Genomic DNA, 21,163 nt, shown 5'->3' with positions numbered 1-21,163 from the left:
GTACTGTTGAATCCTGGCTTAGAGAATTTTGAGTATTACTTTGCTAGCTTGTGAGATGAGTGCAGTGAGTAGTTTGAACATTCTTGGGCATTGCCTTTCTTTGGGACTGGAATGAACACTGACCTTTTCCAGTCCTGTGGCCACTGCTGAGTTTTCCAAATTTGCTGACGTATTGAGTGCAACACTTTCATAGCATCATCTTTTAAGGTTTGAAATAGCTCAACTGGAATTCCATCACCTCCACTAGCTTTGTTCTCAGTGATGCTTCCTAAGACCACTTGACTTCACATTCCAGGATGTCTGGCTCTAGGTGAGTGATCATACCATTGTGATTATTTGGGTGGTGAAGCTCTTTTTTGTACAGTTCTTCTGTGCATTCTTGCTACCTCTTCTTAATATCTCCTGCTTCTGTTAGGTTCATACAATTTCTGTCCTTAATTGTGCCCAACTTTGCATGAAAAGTTCCCTTGGTATCTCTAATTTTCTTGAAGAGATCTCTAGTCTTTCCCATTCTATTGTTTTCCTTTATTTCTTTGCACTGATCACTGAGGAAGGCTTTCTCATCTCTTCTTGCTATATTTTGGAACTCTGCATTCAAATGGGTATATCTTTCCTTTTCTCCTTTGCCTTTTGCTTCTCTTCTTTTCTCAGCTATTTGTAAGGCCTCCTCAGACAACCATTTTGCCTTTTTGCATTTCTTTTTCTTGGAGATGGTCTCGATCCCTGCCTCCTGTACAATGTCACGAACCTCTGTCCATAGTTCTTCAGGTACTTTGTCTATCAGATCTAATCCCTTGAATCTATTTGTCATTTCCACTGTATAATCAGAAAGGATTTGATTTAGGTCATACCTGAATGGTAGTGGTTTTCCCTACTTTCTTCAATTTCAGTCTGAATTTGGCAGTAAGGAGTTCATGATCTGAGCCATCTTTGGCTTCAAAGAATATAATCAATCTGATTTTGGTATTGACCTTCTGGTGATGTCCATGTGTAGAGTCTTCTCTTGTGTTGTTGGAAGAGGTTATTTGCTATTACCAGGGTGTTCTCTTGGCAAATTTCTGTTAACCTTTGTCCTGCTTCATTCTGTACTCCAAGGCCAAATTTGCCTGTTACTCTGGGTATCTCTTGACTTCCTACTTCTGCATTACAGTTTCCTATGATGAAAAGGACATCTTTTTTGGCTGTTAGTTCTAGAGGGTCTTGTGGGTCTTCACACAACCATTCAATTTCAGTTTCTTCAGCATTGCTACTTGGGACATAGGCTTGGGTTACTGTGATATTGAATGGTTTGCCTTGGAAATGAACAGAGATCATTCTGTCATTTTTGAAATTGCACCCAAGTACTGCATTTTGGACTCTTTTTGTTGACTCTGAGGGCTACTCCATTTCTTCTAAGGGATTCTTGCCAACAGTAATAGATATAATGGTCATCTGAGTGTGTCACTTTTCAAACAAACATTTCAGAGCCCTGTGTATTTTCCCTGAAAATAGTATCTAGGATTTGCTGAGCAATTTCTTTGTGACTACCATGTTACCTAAAAATCTTCCAACTCAGACATGCTCAACCTGGTCTGATTTTAAAATAATCTAGGAACTTAAAAAGAAAACATTTCCCAAGTCCCATCCCCAGACCAATTGTATCACAGGATGTTGGGGGACAGGACCTGGGAGTGGCATATTTTTTATGTTCTCCAAGTTGTTATGCCTAGAGTCCGAGTCCCCAAAACCGAGAGAATAAGACGTCCACAACAATGCAAAAGCATAAAGGGGTTTATTGCTAGCTTGAGTTAGGGCCCAGGTCTCATCCAGCACAGTGGAATCTGACAAGAGCCCCGAGCTCTGAATCACATCTACTTTTATACAGACGGTTCTTTGTTTCTGTAACAGCATAGCTGATTTGTTAAACCTTACGTGCGCGGGACTTTTAAACCTTGCATCCCTATCTGGATTGGCTTGGGTCTGGCGTGGGCGGGGTAGGGGAGGGCGGTGGGCTACGGGGATTTTTCTGATTGGTCGAGCTACACTGCCTGTGGGAGTTCCCAGTGCCTCAGCTTTCCTAGAGACTAAACCTCAGGCCTAGCCTGCCCCTTAGAGTCTGTCCTGGCTCCAGTTTGGTCCTAACACAAGTGATTCTGATACACAGAAAAGGTAAAAACTCCTATCCCAATTCTCACAATATATTCAGAAGATACATATTATTGGCCTCATTTTATGGGTAAGGGAACTGAGGGAGGCAAACTGTCTTGGCCAAAGTTACAGCAAAGGTCTGATTCTAAAGCCCACATTCCTTTGGCCCTCCAGGTTGTCACCTACGTGACAAGCTGGCATTCCCTCTAACTCCAGGCAGTGTTCACTGGCCTTTGAGGTTGTTCTCAGCATACAAGTCCTGTCTTTCCTTCCTTCCCCTATCTCCTGTCCCTCTCCTCCCCTGCCTAAAACCCCATTGTCAGATTGAGCCAGACTTCACCATCAGGAGTTCAAACGGATATACTGTGTTTATGCCACCGTTTTGGTCATAGTAGCTGTTCAGGGTAATGCCCAGCATGGGCCTCCCAACAGTCCCAGATCCTCCCAGCCATGTGTCAACATTCCTTCCTTGAATCAGCCTAAAAAGACAACGGCCCTGAGCTCATAGCACAGCAAGTTGTTTTTCTGGACAGAATTTTAAAAATTAAAAAAAAAAAAAGTTTTTTTTTTTTTAAAGCAAAGACTTAAAAAGTCAAATTAAATATCATAGGGGGAAAAAAGGCAAAATCATGAAAAAATGTGGTCAATCATTAGCAGAGAGGTTGAAAAGACACGCTCCAGTTGCTTTAAAAACTCACAGAACCCAGGTCTCCTTAAAATAGTTTTACAAAGTACATTGAGAATTCCATGCAGTAATATGAAACATAAGTCCCCCTGCTGCCACTGATCATGCTTCAGCTGGCTAAACTGAAGGAGCTTGACATTAACCCAAGGCTCTGCAAAACTCGACAGGAAAGCGCAAGGAGACACAGTCGCAAAGCTGCCCCAGATGTGTACATTTTCTGCTCCATTAAAGTAACTTGGAAGAGAGGCAAAGTACATTTGGCTGGTAGAAAGAGGGAATCAGGGGAGGGGCAGGGAGAAGACAGGCAGCCTCATCATGGGCCTCCCACTCCCCAGTCCTGCTTCCCCCCTGTCCTTACCCACACCATTTCTAATCTGAAATGTCTAAAATGCAAATATGACCACAGGCTTTCCTGGATTCCCCAGAGCCAAACTCTTTGGCCAGTTTTCCTAACTCTATCATGAGGTTCATAATACCCACTTCAAGGGTTTGGTGTGAAATTAATTGAAATCATATATACTTGGTGGCTGGCATAAGCTTTGGAGGAAGAAAAGTAGATAGCACAGTTATCGTCACTGAAACCAGGTCATATGAGGAAAGACAGGTGAAGGAAGTGAAGATGTCTGGGCAGAAGACAAAGATCCTAATGAGATAGGATCCCAAGTTCTTCCATATCTGATGGGCTGGCATGAGAGTCTTGGTGGTGAACTTAGTATGACAGCTACAGGGGGAAAGGTTCTGCATCAGTGTAAGTATGAAAGACCTTTCTAACAGTAGTGTCCCAAAGATAAGGGGTGCTGGTAAACTTCCTAACATTAGAACCATATAAGAAGTGCTTGGATGACCATTTGGCAGGGATACTGAAGAGGAGGTACAAGCGTGATTTGGTCAAACAGGACATTTTTAACCACCTCTTTTAAGTCTGAAATATGTACTTTTGAACTCTCTTTGTTTGCCAATCACTGAATCATCAACATCTTGAGTTTCTGGTATGTGTAAAGCCTGGGGCAACAGTCTCTGGATCAAAGAGGTACTCTGACTCCAGTTTTCACTAGGACAAAGGATACGCACTTAGTAGGTTCCCTAGAAGCTTTATTAAAAGACTCTGTGATACACACAGGAAGCAGAAACTCTGGTTGTCTTTCTGTTGCCTTTAGGCTGCTGAACGCTGTCTCTTTGAACATCCTGTTCATGCCATTCCTTCTCCAGAATCCATTCTGTGCATCTGCAAGAAAACATATTGAGTCCGTGTTTCCTCTGTTGGCATCCATGTCATTATTTGTTCTTTTCTTCTGTCTGGGTTCTTGGAAAATGAAACTGCCCCCTTATGAGAACTATTTACACTGACTGGGGTGGAGAATTTGTTTGAACCTGAGAGTGCAGTGGTACTTAATATGTTCATGGATGTGTCTGTCTCACAAAGAGAGCAATCATGATGGGCATATTGGTTACTGGGAATGGGAAAGACAGCTGAGATTCAGCTCCAACTCTGAAAAGATGGGACAGATGTTCAGCAAAAGCATGTAAGAGGTTTGTTATTCATGCGGTGTCTTTCTTTAACGCCTTTCTTTTACTCGCATTTTCTCCCCAGTCCCGCGCTAGGATGCTTTTTGTCCCCCCACCCCACCCCCAGAGCGCTCATTCTAATGAGGGAAGATAAAATGTGATGGACAAAATAGTAGAAAGAAACTGCCTGTGCTCGAGGAGAGAGATTGGTTGGGGAAGCTTCACCGAGGAAGTGACTTGTGCACCGGCCTTCAGGGGAGGGTGAGGTCACTGTGTACTCCGGGGAGGAAGAACTCCCCAGGATGAGGGCAGAAAATGCACAGAGGCTGGAGATCCTGATAAAACATGCTCTCTTGGAAGATGTCAAATAGTTTAATGTGTCTGAAATGTACTGGAATGTCCAGGAAGGTGATAAGAGATTGAGACTGGTAATGTACTTTGAGGTCACTCTCATCTAGACGGGCTAGGAGGTTGGCCAGGGTGCTACTTGAAATTATTTTGCAAACACAGTTTGGAGTTTCATGGTATTTCATTTAATATGGCCAGCTCTGCATGATTCATCTTTTAAATCAGAAGTCTTGCTACACATTACTTCCCCTTGACCACCGTAGGAATGTATTCTTAGAATAAAAGCGCATGCAAGATCAGTCCAAACAAATCATAATCATGAAGGTAAACCTGCTGGAACAATTCAGAGTGGCTCCTCTTTTTTCCGCAAGTATGTAGGGCAACAGAGGTTCAACAACTGCATCCATACAACATGTGGTCTTATCTGTGTGTATATCAGAGGCTCCGTTTAAAGGAACTTAATCTGATCTGTACAGTTGGATCTGGGGAGAACATGTTGATGGGGTTTTTGGCTTATCCTTAATCATTCACGTAGCTAATCTGAAATGTGAGCACAGTGCTTTTAAAAAAAATAATGTTTAATGCCTTCTGATTATAAAGTAATACCTGCTTATTGGGGAAAATAGTTATATAAACAAAAACACACAAAGGAAAACAAAGTCACCCACGACTACTAAGAAACATTTTGGCACATTTATTTTGCTTTTTTCTTACAGGTTGAGTTTGTTAAAATGAATTTTTTGAAATATATAATATGTAATTCAGTCTGTCACCTCCATTCAACATTCCTCTATGAGAACACTTTTCTCACTATAACATAATTACTTATACTTTCTTAATACTTTCCGACCAGACTGTGTTTCCAGGACAGAGGAGGGTTATTCATAGTAACCTAATTTCAGCACAGAAATCCAAAATCAAGACTCAAGCTCTTGTATACTGTCTAACACTGCAAGAGATCCAGGTGTTTATCCTGTGTGTTTTCCTCTCTCTACCACCAGCCCTTAGCCCAGAATCTGGCATGTGGTGCATACCCAATGAATATTGGTTGCTGAAATAAATGGGTGTGACTGGATGGCTGGATGAATGCGGATTTTTAATTATTATTATTTTCCACCCAAAATTCACTGAGCCCCTACCAAGTGCCAAGTTTGTGCAATGGGAATATAAGTAGCCACACTGGAAACAAAGTCCACCCTCTCAGAGGCCTCACTGTGAGGATGCTGACTCCCTCTAAGGTGGGATGAGGTTCCTGTGAGGAACAGCCCCAGTCAGCCCTCTTTAGGCTGATGGTGTTCATACTTTTCCGGCGGACACAAGCCCCTCCAGGTTCCCTTCTGCCTGTGACACTAGGGACAGAGCAAAGACTGCCATTCCAGACAGTCCCGTTCCTGAACTCCTCGAGGTGCCCCAGAAATGCCCAGCTAGCCCTGGGTTTGCCTTCCCGAGAGCACCCCTCTTCTCCCTGCTCATTCCAGCAGGTCCCAGTTTAGAGACCTGCATGCTGTGGAGGGGACCTCACTGCTGGAAGACTACAGGGGAGAGAGGCTACCCTGCTCCTTCCAGCTGAGAGGGGCCCTTGATAAACTCTCCACCATCCCAGCCTGCTGGTCCAACTGGAAATCCCAGATAAGCCCCAGATTCTGGTCAGAACTAGTTTGGCAGCAAAGGGGTAATATTTCTAGCTGACTGACCCTCCCCACAGGGGAGCTGGCAGTTTCTGCCAAAAAGAAAAAGAAAGTGAACTAAAGGAGTTGAGGGGAGTACTTAGAATTATTTGAAATACTCCAAAATTCTGCTTGCTGGCACGTGCAAGTTTACACTTAGGAATCCAAACAAGCTTGTCCCTCGCCCTGCATTTCTTCCCTCACACTCTCCTCTCCTCGGCAGTGCAGTTTTGCTGCCATGCAATTTGGTGTGTAGCGCGATTGTTGAAGCGACGAATCCAGCATGCAGCGCGACTCTGATGATTAGTCAATGCATTTTTTTTTTCCTCCTGCAAAGCTATTGTTATTATCATTATTGCAATGCAGTCTCTCGGCCCTTTCCCCTTCCCTCGGCGAATCGCACTCCGGCTGTGATTGCTCGGGTCTGACTTCGCGAGTGGCGGTGCGCTTCCAAACCCCCTCCTCCGCCTCCCGCCCCCCGCCCCCCGCCCCCCTCCCTGCCGGTTCCGCGCTCAGGCGAGAGCAGCCGATTGGCAGAGCGGGGCTTTCAGGAACAATAACAGCGGGGGGAGCCCGGGCCCTGGGGAGCCGCCCCCGCCCCCGGCCCGGCCGCGCGGCTCGCGCCCCGCGCCGGGTCCCCACCTCCGCGCCCGCCCCGCGGGCTGACCGGCCGAGCGGGGCCCGCCCCCTGCGCCCACCATGTACGCCTTTGTGCGGTTCCTGGAGGACAACGTCTGCTACGCGCTGCCCGTGTCGTGCGTGCGCGACTTCAGCCCCCGCTCGCGGCTGGATTTTGACAACCAGAAGGTGTACGCCGTGTACCGGGGCCCGGAGGAGCTGGGCGCTGGGCCCGAGAGCCCCCCGCGCGCCCCCCGCGACTGGGGCGCGCTGCTGCTCCACAAGGCCCAGATCCTGGCGCTGGCAGGTGAGCGAGGGGGCCGGGAGGGACCCGGGGAGCGGGCGGGGGCCGGGAGCCGGGGAGGGGGCCGGGGGGAGCCGCTGCTCGCTCCGGCCCCCTCCTCCCGTCCCATAGGCTTTTCTCTGTGGGGAACGGGGTGTCTGTAGAAGGCCAGACCAGTTAAAAATACGGGATGGTCCCCTTTGTCTTCCCCGCCTCCCGGACCACTCGCGCGCTGTCAGTCTGTCTCCACGTCCCCGTGTCTGTCCTCCTCTTTCTGTTTCTATTCTCTGGCTGCTTCACTTTCCCTTTCTCTCTCTGCCTGTTTGCACCTTCATTTCTCTTCCACCTTCTCTTTCCCTCTGTCTCACTTCCTTGCCTCTCTGCTGTGTCTCCTTAAGTTTCTCTAGCCGGCTGTCTCTCCCTTTAAGGCCCGCAGTACTGCCTGAGGAGGCAAGGCTTGATATTGTCAGACTCTTCCAGGTGGGAGTCCCTCTTCACAGAGGAGAGCTATGACATCCTTGTCCCATCCGGGCGGTCCCTGGATGGGATGAAGAGGCCTTGATTACTGGGTACTGGGTGCCTCTCTCCTGCCCCTCCCTGAATAGGTGCAGAGGTAAAGAGTCAGTGGCACTTAGCATCCCTCAGCCTCCACACTCCTTCTGAATCTCCCAGAAGGCTCCTCGAGTAAGAGCTGAGGGCCAGGATAAGACTAGACTTCCCATTCCTGCTTTCCCAGGGCCCTGAGAGATAGGTAAGGCAGGTGGCGCATCCCCATTTGCCAGGTGAGAATGCTGAGGTTCAGTTAGAGTTGGACAAGAAACCAGCCCCCTAGTCTCCTTCACCAAGTTCCTTCTGCCATACTGAAGTGCCTTTTCCTTTGTAAAGTCAGCAGATCCTCTTTCGCAGCCAGTTCTAGGAGGCTTGGGTACAGACAGGAGTAGAAGAGGAAAGTGTCACTTCTGTTTTGGGGAGCAGCCTTCTAGCTATTCCTGGTAAGTAAGGAGGGTGTACCTCAGACTGAGTAGACAGTAAGCCACCCTGCCCTCCAGTGCAAAGAGAAGACCAGGGATGAGTTGCTCTTGCTGGTGTTTTGTAGTTTGAGACCTTTCCTGTTTTTTCCCACTTCCTTAGCTTTCTTCATTTAGCTTAAAAGAATAATTCAGCATTTATCATATTTAAATTTGGCAAGTAAGGAAACTGTGGCTTGAAACAGAGAAGTGACTTTCCAAGGGTCTCCTGGCAAATTAGCAGTACATTAGAGCTCTAGTTCATAAAGTTCCTTTCCATCACCCCCTGTTGCCTCTGGAAAGTAGGTTTGCCAGAGTTGAGGAGTGGAAGAAAAGCTGGAAACAGATGAGCACCTGGGGCCCTTTTGGCAGGACTGTCCTTACCACTTCTCTGACAAGCCCTGGGTCGCAGTGGTATAAACCCACCCATGACACCTGGGCATGCCTGGGGCCAGAAAAACAGAATGAAAGAAAATATGGGGGGAGGGGAGGGAAACCTTTGTAGTTGATGAGGTTTTTGTTTTGTTTGTTTGCTTGATTTTAATTACCTGAGGGAAGGGATTTGGAGATTTTTTTTCCCCCCAGGAGTACAGAATTGCCCTGAGGAAGTTATAACTAGGTTGTAACCATTGCTTCCCCTTGACTATAAGAAAAGAAAGCATGCTCTTGTTGCGTCTGTTATACTCTTAGATCTGGAAGGACCCTAGGAGAGAAATGGTGTATGTCAGAAGGAGTCAGTGGTATGTACATGCTTTAGTGTGGGATGGCTGTTTTCCTCTTTTAGAGATTGTTCACTCATCCATTTATTCATTCAGTAAATATTAACACTGTGCTTGGCTCTTCAAGCACTGTATAGAGGCTGCTGGGGGAGATGGCAGCCCCCACAGACTCTGAATTTTGAAAATTGACTCAAGTCTTTTTAAGTAAGACAATGTAATCTTTGGTCTGAGGACCATGAATCTTGAATGTATAGACTGTTCATCCTTCCTAGTTGGAAATAACTCTTTGGGATTATTACAAACAATTAAAAAAAAAAAACCCACAAAACTAGGTAACATCTGGAAATTGGCAGAGTAGATCCAGAGAAGAAGCGTGGTGCCAGCTTGAGCAAAGTGAGTTGAAAAGCACTTTCCCCCACCTCTCTTCAGGTTTTTTTTTTTTTTTTCCCCTTGAGAAGAGAAAAGGGGTGGGGGGTTGCGGGGAGAAGAGAAAGACTTGAGGTCTTGAGGTTGGCTAGACCACATTTAGAATTCCAATCAGCTGGTTAATTTTTAAACTGGGGCTGTTCTTCTGGCTGTAGACCTGATTGGAAGGGCCAGGGTGGGTTTGGGAATTCATTTATCCTGGAGGAACTCTCCTGTGTGTCTTGAAACCCCATCTTAAATGCCGAAGCTCTGAGAATTGCTTAGAGTGACTTCATCGTAAAGAGCTCTTCTTCTGGCATGTCCTAGTTGTAAATACAACTGTGCTGTGGGACCTGATGTGCTTAGGTGAGTCCTCAAGCGGGAGGCAGAGAAGGCTATGTTTTTGTGAATTAGCCATGAGTAATTAATCCCTCCCTGACATCAAAAGCAGGGTTTCAGGGGGCCAGTTTGGGGCTACGTTATGGCTTTTGGTGAGAAGCCTGTTTCATTACTGTTTGCCCAGGCCAACCCAGAGCCTGTGTTCAAGTGTACCTCCTCCTGTATCCAGGAAATGTCAAAGCCAGCTGCTTTGGGACTTGGCATTTTCTACACCATGGTTTCCATGTGTGTCAGACCTCATATATAGCCTTGATTTCAGTTCAAGCGAAAAAAACAAACACAGTCTTTATTGACAGTCTTGCTTTGTGCCTGTGCATTATCTCTTAGTCCTCCACAGAAACCTGTTGGTGGAGATTGCTGTTGTTACCATTCCCATTGTATAGATGAGGACGCTGAGCCTTAAAGAGACTCCTGTGCAGCTGCGTAGCTGCAAGTGACAAAGCCAGACTCAGGACCCAGGTCTTCCAATGCCAGGTGCCCACTGGGAAGTCTCCTTTGTAAAGTAGCTGATGCTTCCATCGGCCGTACAGCAAGCTTGGAAGGAGTAAAAGAAGAGAAAAGAGCTGTCTGTGAAGCTTACAGTTCAAAGCAAGTTTTGGAGCTCAAGAGCAGTTTTTAGCGCTGAATTTTCAAGCCCCTTCTGCTCTTCCTTTCTTCTCTTACCAGCCTCCCTCCTTCAGAGCACACATGCCTTCCTCCCTGCTAAGTTACATCTTCCTCAGGAAATCTCAGAAGAGCGCCCATCCTCCTGGTTCACATAACTCAAGACTTGGCTCACCTTTGGACACGGTCTCATTCGTCACTCTCATTTACTTGCCAAACAGCTTGTGAAAATGAGAGCAACCCACTTGGAGAACTTAACCATTATCCAACTGCAATCCAGTCTCCTCCTGGGGCTCATGATATTGAATTTATGCTTTTTGTTTTGTTTCTTTTTAACAGGGCCCAAACTGGTTTTTTTAAGCTCTGAGTCTTAAAATGCTGTGCCGTTCTCTGAAGGCACTTTTGCTGCATTATTGTTACTCGGGTATGCTAAATTCCTCTTGTTGTCATATGTCCCCTTACTACTTCCTATACCCCAGGCCCCTTGCTGTAATAAACAAATGCTCCAGTGCACCCACAGGTCTGAGGTCCTGGGACTGAAATGGCAGCACAACCCGGGTGAGACCAAAAGTTAACTTTTCAGGCCCTGCCATGTAGGGTTTCTGTCTGTTGGAGTGACAAGGAAAAAATGGGCACCATCCTCGGGGTAGTCTTGGGGCCTGATGTTTGGCCTAAATAGAGAGAAGCCAGGCACTGCAGGTCAGAGAAAGGGCCTATTCTAGAGGGGCTTTGCAATTTCTCTTGCACAGCTTTCTAACTTTATCGCCACTGCCCCATCCAGGTCTGCACCAGCTTTTACGTCTAAACCAGCATAGCTGTCTTCTAATTGATCACCCTGCCTCAATCTATTTTCCAAATTGCTGCCAGAATAATTTTCTAAGACTCAGTCATAGTCAAGTCACTACTTGGTAGAACTTTCTGTAGCCCCCCATTGCCTACTGAATGAACTTCAGCTTCTCAGCCTGTGCATTCAGAGCGGCCCCAGTGCCACCTCATTTCTGCAGCTTCCCCTACGCTGCAGGTGGTATTTCATACCATCTTAAGAACACACCCTCGGGCACTCCTCAAGCCATCCAGGATGGGTTAATCTTTGTGTCAGGTGGGCCTCTGCCCATGGAACTCACTTTCAGTGGGAAGGGCAGACACGTAGGTGCTTGCAGTCCTGTGAGCTGAGGGCTGTCATAGAGGAATGGATAAATGCATCGGCAGCACCCTGTTCCACTCTCTGTCCCCATGGGAGACCCTCCTTCCTTGGCGCTCTCCTTTGACTTGGCTGTTCCTCGCTTATCTGAGCATTCTGTGTCCTATTTTGGTCAGTCGTGACTGTGTCTGTCTTCTTACCAAACGGTGAACTCCTCCAGGACAGGGACCTGCCTTCCTTTCCTATGCACCTGCAGTGCCCAGCACGTGGTCCACTCCAGTCAGCCCAAGTTGAACTCACCAACTTTGGGAGGTCAGGTGCATATGCTATGCTCGGGGAGAAGAAGCAGGGAGAACAGGGACTCTGTAGCAGCAATTTGTTTCAGAGCAGAAACCTGCAGTGAGTTCTGGAGGTTTCATTCAACTTTGTTCATCTGGAAAAAGTCAACATTCTGTATCTCTCCCTTGACTAGAAGAAACCCCACACTTGGGGGAAGTAGCTTCCAAAGCCACGTTCTTCTTGCTTTGGTAATTTTAGCTCATTCAGGGCTCAGGTCCCAGCTTGGCATTGTCGGTCCAAATAGATCTCTTGCTCCAGAAATGCTTTGGAACTTCTACAAAGTTAGCAGCGAAGCAGGGGACTAGGCGATTTCATATGCAAAGATTGTTGCATGTCATCAGTGGGAGACTGCCAACAAAAGGATTTTTTTTTTTAAAGCAAGTGAAAACTTTTAATTTAAGTTTTGACGTGTTCTGCTGATGTACATTGGAGCGAAGATTGGAACTTGCCTGTTGTCATCTGTTGCTGATTCTACTGAAATGTTAACCATTGAAAGTTCCTTCTGATGTGATTTGTTTAAGAACCACATATTTGTTGCAACTAAATAGTAAGTACTACAGAGTACTTCAGAATTCTGGTTCACTGGATGAAAGGAAAAAATTGCCCCATGCAAGCTGAGGTCTTGCTCTTTTGAATGTTTCTTTTTGGTTGTTTTTGTTATTCGAGAGCACACTGGTTTTTGTTTTTAAAAACACACCAGAAAAGTAGAGTTCAAATTTAGATCTTTGGCTCCCAGGATTTATTCTCTTTCCACTGTGCCTACCTGCTTTGTCTTATAAGCTCTTTCAAGAGAGAAGATATGTGTTCCCTTCATTTTAAAATGCTTACCAGTAAAGCATCCATGCCCTGAAGAACTTTTCTCTGGTTCCTGTTAGCTCCCCAGCTCTTGAGTTACACTAGGTGGTCAGCCTTACACTGGAGGGAAACGCAGGAGGAGGAACAAACTTTGTTTCTTGCCTTCAAAGACCAATTCACTAAATATTTATTTAGTACGCACCAGGCTCCAGGTTCAGTGCTGGGAATTACCATATACATACTCCTGTCTACATCCTTGTGAGACAGGGCTTCTTGTTTTACCCCAGGAGGAGAAAGCTACTCAAACATTTACTGGCTGCTGTAGGTGCCAGGCAGTGGGCTAAGGTCTTCCCGTATACACGAACCTTATGGAGAGCTGTGATCCGGGCAGTCAGAGAGTATGATACCCCCACTGAGGTGGCAGTGGTTGTGATGGATCTGAGATGGACCAAGGAAGGAAACTCCGTAGGATCTGGGATCTGCCTGGTTGTGGTGACGTGTGTGATGATGATGTGGTGATCTGGGCTCTGATCCCACTAGAAGAGTAGTTGGTTAGAAGAGGAGATGATGAGTCTAGTTTGAAACAGGATGAATCTTGGGGGCCTGTTGGACATCTGGGCAGATACTCTAGGAGAGGGACTAGGCATATGGTCCAAGGTTTAGGAGAGTGCTCTGAAGTGGGGCTGAAGATCCCAATGTGGAAATCATTAGCCATGGGTGTGGTGGGGTCACAGAGGGAGGGGGCGGTCAGAGGAAGTGAATGGTGCAGAACTCTCTAGAACACCAGCTTTTAGGGGGCACAGCTAAAGAAGAAGAACCCCAAAAGATGACTGGGAAGAAGCAGCCAAGGATGGACTAAAAATCAAAAGATAAACAGGAGAGATGGGTGTTCTAGAAATCAAATGAGGAGTGAAGTCTTTGTATCCTAGATCTAAACCTATTTTTGTTTCTTATAACTACATAGCAACCACTTCTTCCTCTGAGCTCACTGGTGAGATGTAGGATAGGACAGCTAAATAATATATAAGCAGGAGAAGACAGAATCTGCTTGGGGTGATATTTTGGTAGTTTTGGATGTCTGAGTTTTGCCCCAGTAGAGAAAGCGATGGCACCCCACTCCAGTACTCTTGCCTGGAGAATCCCATGGATGGGGGAGGCTGGTAGGCTGCAGTCCCTGGGGTCGCGAAAAGTCGGACACGACTGAGCGACTTCCCTTTCACTTTTCACTTTCATGCATTGGAGAAGGAAATGGCAACCCACTCCAGTGTTCTTGCCTGGAGAATCCCAGGGATGGGGGAGCCTGGTGGGCTGCCGTCTGTGGGGTCGCACAGAGTCGGACACGACTGAAGCGACTTAGCAGCAGCAGCAGAGGAAGGATCATACCTGTTCTTTGGAGTCCCAGAAGTAAAATTAGGTCCTGGAATTCATAGGAGTTGGTGGGAGGACTATAATAAGAGCAGGTGAACACTGCTTCCAACATGGTGATGAGCTCCCTGTCGGGGAAGGTGGACATTGCGGAATGAACTCCTGCCCTATGATAGGAGAATTGGTTAGAGGTACTCCTCTCCCAGGTCACTTCCTTAAGTATCAAGTAGGAAGTATTAGAGAGCTGAAAGAAGATAGGCTTTGAAATCAGGCGGTCTGGGTTCCAACTGTGACTCTGCTTACAAGCTGTGTGACCTTAGGGAGATTACGTCACTTCTCTGAGTTTTGGGTGCCCAAACAGAGAGAGTCGTGAGCTACTTACCCATTATATCATTGTGTTATTAGCAAAGTAACATGGAAGTTATCTGGCACATAGTAGGCACTCATTAAATGTAGGTAATTGATAAGGACTGTGATGGCTCAGCACTGTTGAAAGAACAGCTTGCTTAGTGTGGGTACTACCCTTTATGGTAGAAAGCAACGATTTAGAGGACCAAGGAGCAGACAGGGTTAAAATGTAACTTGTGTGTGTTGTAAATCCTCCTGGGGCTTGACTTTAGCATGAAAGCCTTCCCATCTCACCCCATGATTTTCCCGCCTGTGACCCTGTGGTGGGGCCACTTATTACCCTGGCAACAGCCTGGTAAAGCACATGAGGGTAGCTAGACAAATGAGTCAGCAGGTTGAAGGTTCCTGGTTTTGTCTGTGCCCTAACCCTGTACCCAGGCCTGGCAGGCTGTGATAGTGAGAGCCTGGAGACCTACCAAAACCAGGTTGTCAGTTCTTCTCTCCCTTTTTGGATGGACTCATCAGGACACTTCTTCAGACAAGCCCACCTGGAGGGATGGGATCATCTGCTCTTATCCAGCACTGCACGGAAGAGAAAGAGAAGTGGAACTCCCTGTGGCTGTCCAGTGGTCACACAGCTGGAAGTTCTCTTGAGTTTTCTAGTCCAGTCCCTGTTGTTTTACAGAAGAGAGAGCTGAAAGGAAGTGACCGGTCACCCGGAGAGTGAGTTACAAAGTCGTGCCTCAAACCCTTGTCTCTTGATTTCTTTCTGCTTTACCACAGCAGGGCACTCATCTTCTTGTTGTCTTGATTAGATACAGTCCTAAAAAGTTGGGAATTTTGTCTGCCTTGGATGATATAGAAACAGAGGCCAGAGAATGAGAGATACACATGCTTTTTTTGTGGCATGTCTGTTTCTGAAGCAAACATAGGCATTACAGGGTTTTTAGACTGTTGAAGAACTTGAAGCTGGCATGTAGATACTTTTTTTAAAATAAGACAAAGCCTGTGTGAAATGGGTTATGTTTAGCCTTTCAGAATTTCATCATAACCAACAAGCCCACACCATATTAAACTCTGACGTTTGAGTCTTTTAATTATCCAGCATGATTTTATGCAAAATGGAAATTAAGACAGTGCCTTTCCCATTGTAATTGTACTTTAATTCTCCAGGGGTCTCTTCACTTTTGAAGACAGACTTGCATGGGATTTCCTGTCTACCAGCCTGTTCTCTAAAACACTATTTGCTCATTACCATGCCTCCATTTTTTTTTTCAATAGTGGTAAGTTTCATGGGATGTTTCTCCCTCTTAGATGAATGACAGGCACCAAGTTCTTGTGTATTTCTGAAGAGCGGCTTCTACCACATTTTGTGGCTTTGAATAGGGGCTCTTTGGGGGGATTGTTTAGGGCTTGGTGGTCTTGAGAAGCTTGCAGTTCAGGAGGTTGGTGTTGAGTCACACTTGTGCTAAGTTGAGTTTGGGAATTTATCACAGCATTTTCCTGGATGCAGGCATGGGCTTAGGAAAAAGGCTGGCCCTTGGGAGATTATATTGATAAACTTGTCATTTTATATGTGCCTTTTAGTTCAGTTGAGGAAGTTACAAAACTTGGTAATATTTCCCCTGTTCCTATAGGATAATTAGGTAATAGAAATGGTCCAAGTGTCATGCAGACGTGACTGGAAATTCTAGTTTATGTCTTAGGCAAACCACCTCACTTTGAGCCTCATTTTCTGCTTCAAAAGAATCATCATGGGGATTAAATATATTGAAGTTAGTAAAGAATTTGGCATGGAGCCTGGTGCATAGTAGATGCTTACTCAATATTTGTTGAATAGATGAATGTGGTTAGCTAACACCACAGAAGCTAGAAAGGAGGATGAGATCGTTGATGCCCAAATCCTCGGTGGTTTTCTTGCCCTGGAAATGAAACAATCAGGAAGTCAGAGTCAAAGAAGATAGTCTCTTCAGAGGCTATATGTTTATTTCTGTTTGCACTAAAACTGATTATTGGGTCTTAAGTTTGAAGTAGTTGCAAAGGTGGGTTGACTGTAGAGAGTTTTCTTCATCCCTTTGAGTCCATTGCTAATTTCTTCTGTTGTTTCCTGGAATGCAAAGCCAGACACAGACTCCAAAGCCATGTTAAAATGCCACATGAAGTCACCTGCTGTCTCAGATGATCCACACCATCGTTCACCTTCATTAATGTGACCAGTCAAGAGTTATAGCTTCTTGTCACCCTATGTTCAGTCTCCTCCTCACACCTCATCCATCTTGCTCACCACTGCCACATTAATCTTCCCGAAACATCTCCTTCATCATGTCCCAATCTGTGTTGGATGCCTGCAGTGGTTCTCTGTGCCAAAGGATAAAAGCCAAGCACATAACCCACAGAACAGCCTCATCGCTGCTATTCATTGAACATCTTGGACAAGAAAGGCACAGTGCTTGGTGTTTTATAAGCATCACCTTTTGGAAAACAGTTTATCATCCCGACCTTAGAAATAATGAAAGTGAGGCTCAGACAGATGAAGTAGCTTGCCCGAATTCCCATAGTCAGCAGGTAGCATAACCAGAGTTCCAAACCAGGACCACCTAATTCGAAAGACTAGGCAGCCTTTATTCAGTCCTGGGCCTCCCTCTCCCAACCAGTTCACCCACTTCTTACAGTGACACTGAGTGTTCCATAATCTGTGGGCTAGAATGGATGGGAGGCATCACTTTTAGCTCAGGGTGAGGATTAAGGAGACCTGGAGATGTGAGGTTTGTCCCACATGAGCCAGCATCTCTCTGAAAGTCAAGCCTTGTATTCTGGTTGAAATTCTTGGTACTTCCTGGGTTGTAAGGATCTGAAAGACACAGATCACTTAGCAGAATACTCAACCCAGAACAAGGGTCAATGAATGTCCACTGACCCCAGAAAAGGACAAGTGGGGGCCTTAGATCTTCTTGAGCCCTCATCCAGGGAGCACATCCAGGAAGCCCTCATCCAGGGAGAAGACTGATGAGCATTAGCATGGAGCCAGGAGGTAGGTAGCTCTCAGAGCTGCCTCACGATCCCCATGGCCAAACATCAGGGCAGCCAGGACCAGGTCAGGGGACAGGTGACTGGGGAAACCGTCTGCTTCTGCTCCCTTCTGGAACTCACTCCTGTCACTCAGACCTTCCTGTACTGCTCATCCCACCTTTTCAAAGAACCCATTCAAGCTCTGGGGTCTGGCCAGCCTCATTCTGTTGTGCTTGGTAATGGTTACTTCTGTCTGAGGATTTTCTGAGGCCACAGGGTTCTTGTCAGGAGAGCAACTGTTAAAGTGGCCTTCTGGTTCGAACTTCAGGCTGAGGGATTTAGATGGCTTTATCCAGAGTCATCATTCATTCATTCAGCATTTATGAATATGGCTCTACTGTATTTCAGGCATGTATTTAGAGAGAAGAGAGCATGGGCTTGGGAGGCGAAGAGATCGAGATCAACCCTGGCTCTGCGCCTTCCTGTCTGCATGGCTTTAGGCCCTCTCTGAGTCTCAGCTCTTCTCTCATGGGAAAATTGCAGCTAGTACTTAATTGCTGGGTTGTTGGGAAGTATAGTAGTATGTGAAAAGAGCCTTATAGTGGTATCTGGTAGGTAATATACATTCTAAAAGTGGTAGCCTATCTTTTAATTGAAGTATAACATAAAATTCACCATTTTAACCATTTAAAAATGTATACAGCTTAGTGTTCTGCAGTTATCTTCACTATCTGATTCTGGAACATTTTCATCACTCAAAAAGAAATCCCCGTTACCCGTTAAGTGGTCACTTCTCATTGCCCCTTCCCCCTCCATTCCTGGAAAACATTAATCCACTTTCCATCTCTACGGATATACCTACCTGGACATTTCATATCAATGGAATCATACATTATGTGGCCATTGTGTCTGGCTTCTTTCACTTAGCGTAATGTTTTCAAGATTCATTCATGTTATAGCAAGTATCAATACATTCTTCTTACAGTTGAGTGATACCCCATTGCATGAATATATCACATTTTTTCCCTTCATCAGTTGATGGACAATGGGTTGTTTCCCCCCTTTGACTATTACAAATAATGTTGCTGTGAACATTTGTGCACAAGTTTTTGGTGGACATGTTTTCATTTCTCTTGAGTATATTCCTAAGAGTGGACTTGCTGGATGCTGCAGTTACTCTTTTTAACCTTGTGAGAAACTGCCATGCTGTTTTCCATACCGCCCCATTTTACATTCCTATCAGGAATGTGTCAGGGTTCCAATTTGTCCATATTTTCTCAACATTTGTTATGCTTATCCTCTGTTCTTTTCTTTTTTCTTTTTTTGATTGTAGCCATCCTAGTGAGTATGAAGTATATCTGATTGTATTCTTTTTGATGTGTGTTTCCTTAATGACTGAGGATTTTGAGCATCTTTTCAAATGCTTACTGGCATAGCTTCTTTGTGTTATTCTTTCATTAAATATTTTTTGATGAGTCCCTATATTATGTGACCAGGCTTATGATATGGGACCTGCACTGTAGTTATTCACACTCCAGTGGGAAAGGTAGACCTCAAAGCAGGTGATTGCAACATAGTAAGAAAATAGGCTAGAGAAGGTATGTGCAAGGTGTAATGGAACCTTGAAGAAGGAAAAAGGAGCTGAGTGGAGGCTGGATGGAGTTTTTCAGACAGAGAAGAAAGGAGAGGGCATCCCAGTTAGATGGAAGAGCATGGAGCTTTGGGTATAGCTGATGGGAGGGGGACTTCTGTCATCGTATGAGGAGTAGAGCTCTGCCAAGTGTCGCCTCTCTCAAGCCAGGTGGCTGGGCAGGTCTCCACCTCTTGGCGCAAGCCTGCAGCAGCCTTGGGCCAGCAGCAGGCTCTGCAGAACTTTGTCACGTGCCGTAAGGACAGGGCTCTGTTGCCTTCAAGGCACATGTGCTCGGCTAATTTGATCCCACCTGAAGCCAATATTCTATCTCCATTTCTACAGAAAGAGATCAGTAATACTCACTGACACAGCTATGACCTAGCAGAGCTGGACTTGGAATCCAGGTTGTCTGACTTTCCCACACCTGCAAGCTGAACCTTAGTTCTTACCTTGGCATTCAAGGCCATTTATTCTCCAAGCTCAGCCACCCTAACTTCCTTTCTTACCTCTCTTCCTGCCTATAACTGAGCCATCTTCTGTAACCATTCCAGTCTAAATGCTTTTGCAGTCTTTATATATATATTTTAATTTCTATCCTTTTCCCTCTTCTTGCCATCCCTAAATGACTGTCCTTTTATGACTGCTGATGGTCCGAGTGCCATTTACTTCACTCAGGTTCTTAACACACAGAATTGATCATCTTCAGGGCATCCTGGCAATGTGAGCAGGAATTATTTACTTCAGGTCACAGATGAGGAAACAGGATCAGAGAAGTAAAGTAAGTTACCCAAGACCACCTTGTAAGTAAGGAGTTTAGCTCAAAGGGTACTTCTTCTCCAAAGCCTGCTATGGTTGTCCTGACCAAAGTAATCTTCCTTGCCCCTGAGGTCCTGTAGCAGCTACTGTCCCACTATTCAAACTCAGTATTTGAGATCTTTTCTCAGTCTTATCAGAGGGTCTTTCTGTTTTGTGGGTTCTTATCTAGTGTCCCTAACGATGGTCATTGTGGCTCAAGGCCCCAGCTAGATCCTGCGAGTGTAAATTCCCAGTGAACATTAATCTGAGGTATAGGAGGAAAAGTGCTGAACTCTGGTCACATGGTCTGAGCCCTCACGCTGTTCAAGTTATGACCCTAATTTCTGTGACCTTGCACAAGTATGAACTCTCCAGAATGGGAGCCCTGCCTGTCCTACTCCTCCTGTATGCCTGGGCCTGCTGGTTTAGTGGACAATGCATGGATTTACCATTTGGAACCTCATCTCCATCTTGACAGGGTTGAGTGAAATGATCTGAGGATTGCTCTCAGTTCAAATATTGCCCAGTTTTGTGAGTCTGAAGGATGGCTTCTCTCCATACCAACATGATTCTGAGCTTCAGAGTTTCAGCTCAGAGAGGCTGAGCATAGCTTGTCATTTCTAGTTTGGTGGCTACATCTCAAATTTTTGCCCTTGAACTTGTCAAACTGAAGACTAACCCAGGAGCTTTGCCTCAACACATTCAGAAGTCCTGACACCCCCCTCTCATCCCCTATATCTCTCTCAGTTTCTCTCTCTGTTTCCTCACTTGCGAAAACACCCACCCGTCCCATTTCAGGATAACTTCACTTGAAGCACTTTCGTTGGGTTTTACTTTTAACAGCTTTTTAATTTAGAAAGAAAGAACAGTGGTTTAATAGGACGGGAGCTGCTGTTCTTTCAGAAAGACCACAGTCCCTGCTGCTGTTCATTCCTAACCCACCTATAAAATGTAGGTACAAAGAGAACAAGAACTAGAGCCCGAGGATTGCTCTTTCACTAGTGGGAAAGGCCATTTTCATCTCCGATCAGGAGATTGTTAACAAAGACCATCTTCTTTTCCTCAGCATTTCCCTTCCACTCTGTACCTTTCTGAAGTCATTCTTTCTTCCTTTTTTTTTTTTTTTTTTTTTAATGGTAGTATCTTTATCCACCTTTTGCTTGGGGAAGTAAGACAGTTCTGAGCGTGTTGACCATGCCAGTTTTCACACCCTGCTCTTTGCGCGCCTGGTGTCTGCTGTGCTCTGTGGGTGTGAGGTGTTGCTCTCACCCCCAGAGGAGACACTTGAGATCACTAAAATAGTTAAGTGCCTGTAAATTCTGAGAATTCTCTTTCAGATTATCTGAAGTTGAGTTGAAAGAATAAGAAAGA

General features: G+C 45.6%; 2 protein-coding genes across 5 annotated transcripts in view; both read left to right on the top strand.

Annotated features, from left to right (window-relative positions):
* Nucleotides 1-21,163, top strand: part of AGBL4 (AGBL carboxypeptidase 4) — a 1,492,749-nt gene that overhangs the window by 1,211,816 nt on the left and 259,770 nt on the right. The window lies entirely within an intron of this gene.
* Nucleotides 6,847-21,163, top strand: part of BEND5 (BEN domain containing 5) — a 49,172-nt gene continuing 34,855 nt past the window's right edge. Inside the window, exons 1-3 of one of the 3 annotated variants that reach the window (XM_015091783.3) lie at nucleotides 7,299-8,226; nucleotides 14,881-15,078; nucleotides 15,529-15,638. In XM_015091783.3, the coding sequence (XP_014947269.2) occupies nucleotides 14,912-15,078; nucleotides 15,529-15,638 (277 nt within the window). In that variant the 5' untranslated portion in view covers nucleotides 7,299-8,226; nucleotides 14,881-14,911. Of the gene's footprint in view, nucleotides 7,259-7,298; nucleotides 8,227-14,880; nucleotides 15,079-15,528; nucleotides 15,639-21,163 lie in introns of those variants that run through there. The other 2 variants (XM_027969859.3, XM_042247766.2) reach the window with 2 other exon arrangements.

The sequence above is a fragment of the Ovis aries genome, chromosome 1 (genome assembly GCF_016772045.2).
Source record: "Ovis aries strain OAR_USU_Benz2616 breed Rambouillet chromosome 1, ARS-UI_Ramb_v3.0, whole genome shotgun sequence".
Taxonomy (NCBI): domain Eukaryota; kingdom Metazoa; phylum Chordata; class Mammalia; order Artiodactyla; family Bovidae; genus Ovis; species Ovis aries.
This window is presented reverse-complemented; position numbering and strand designations above follow the sequence as displayed.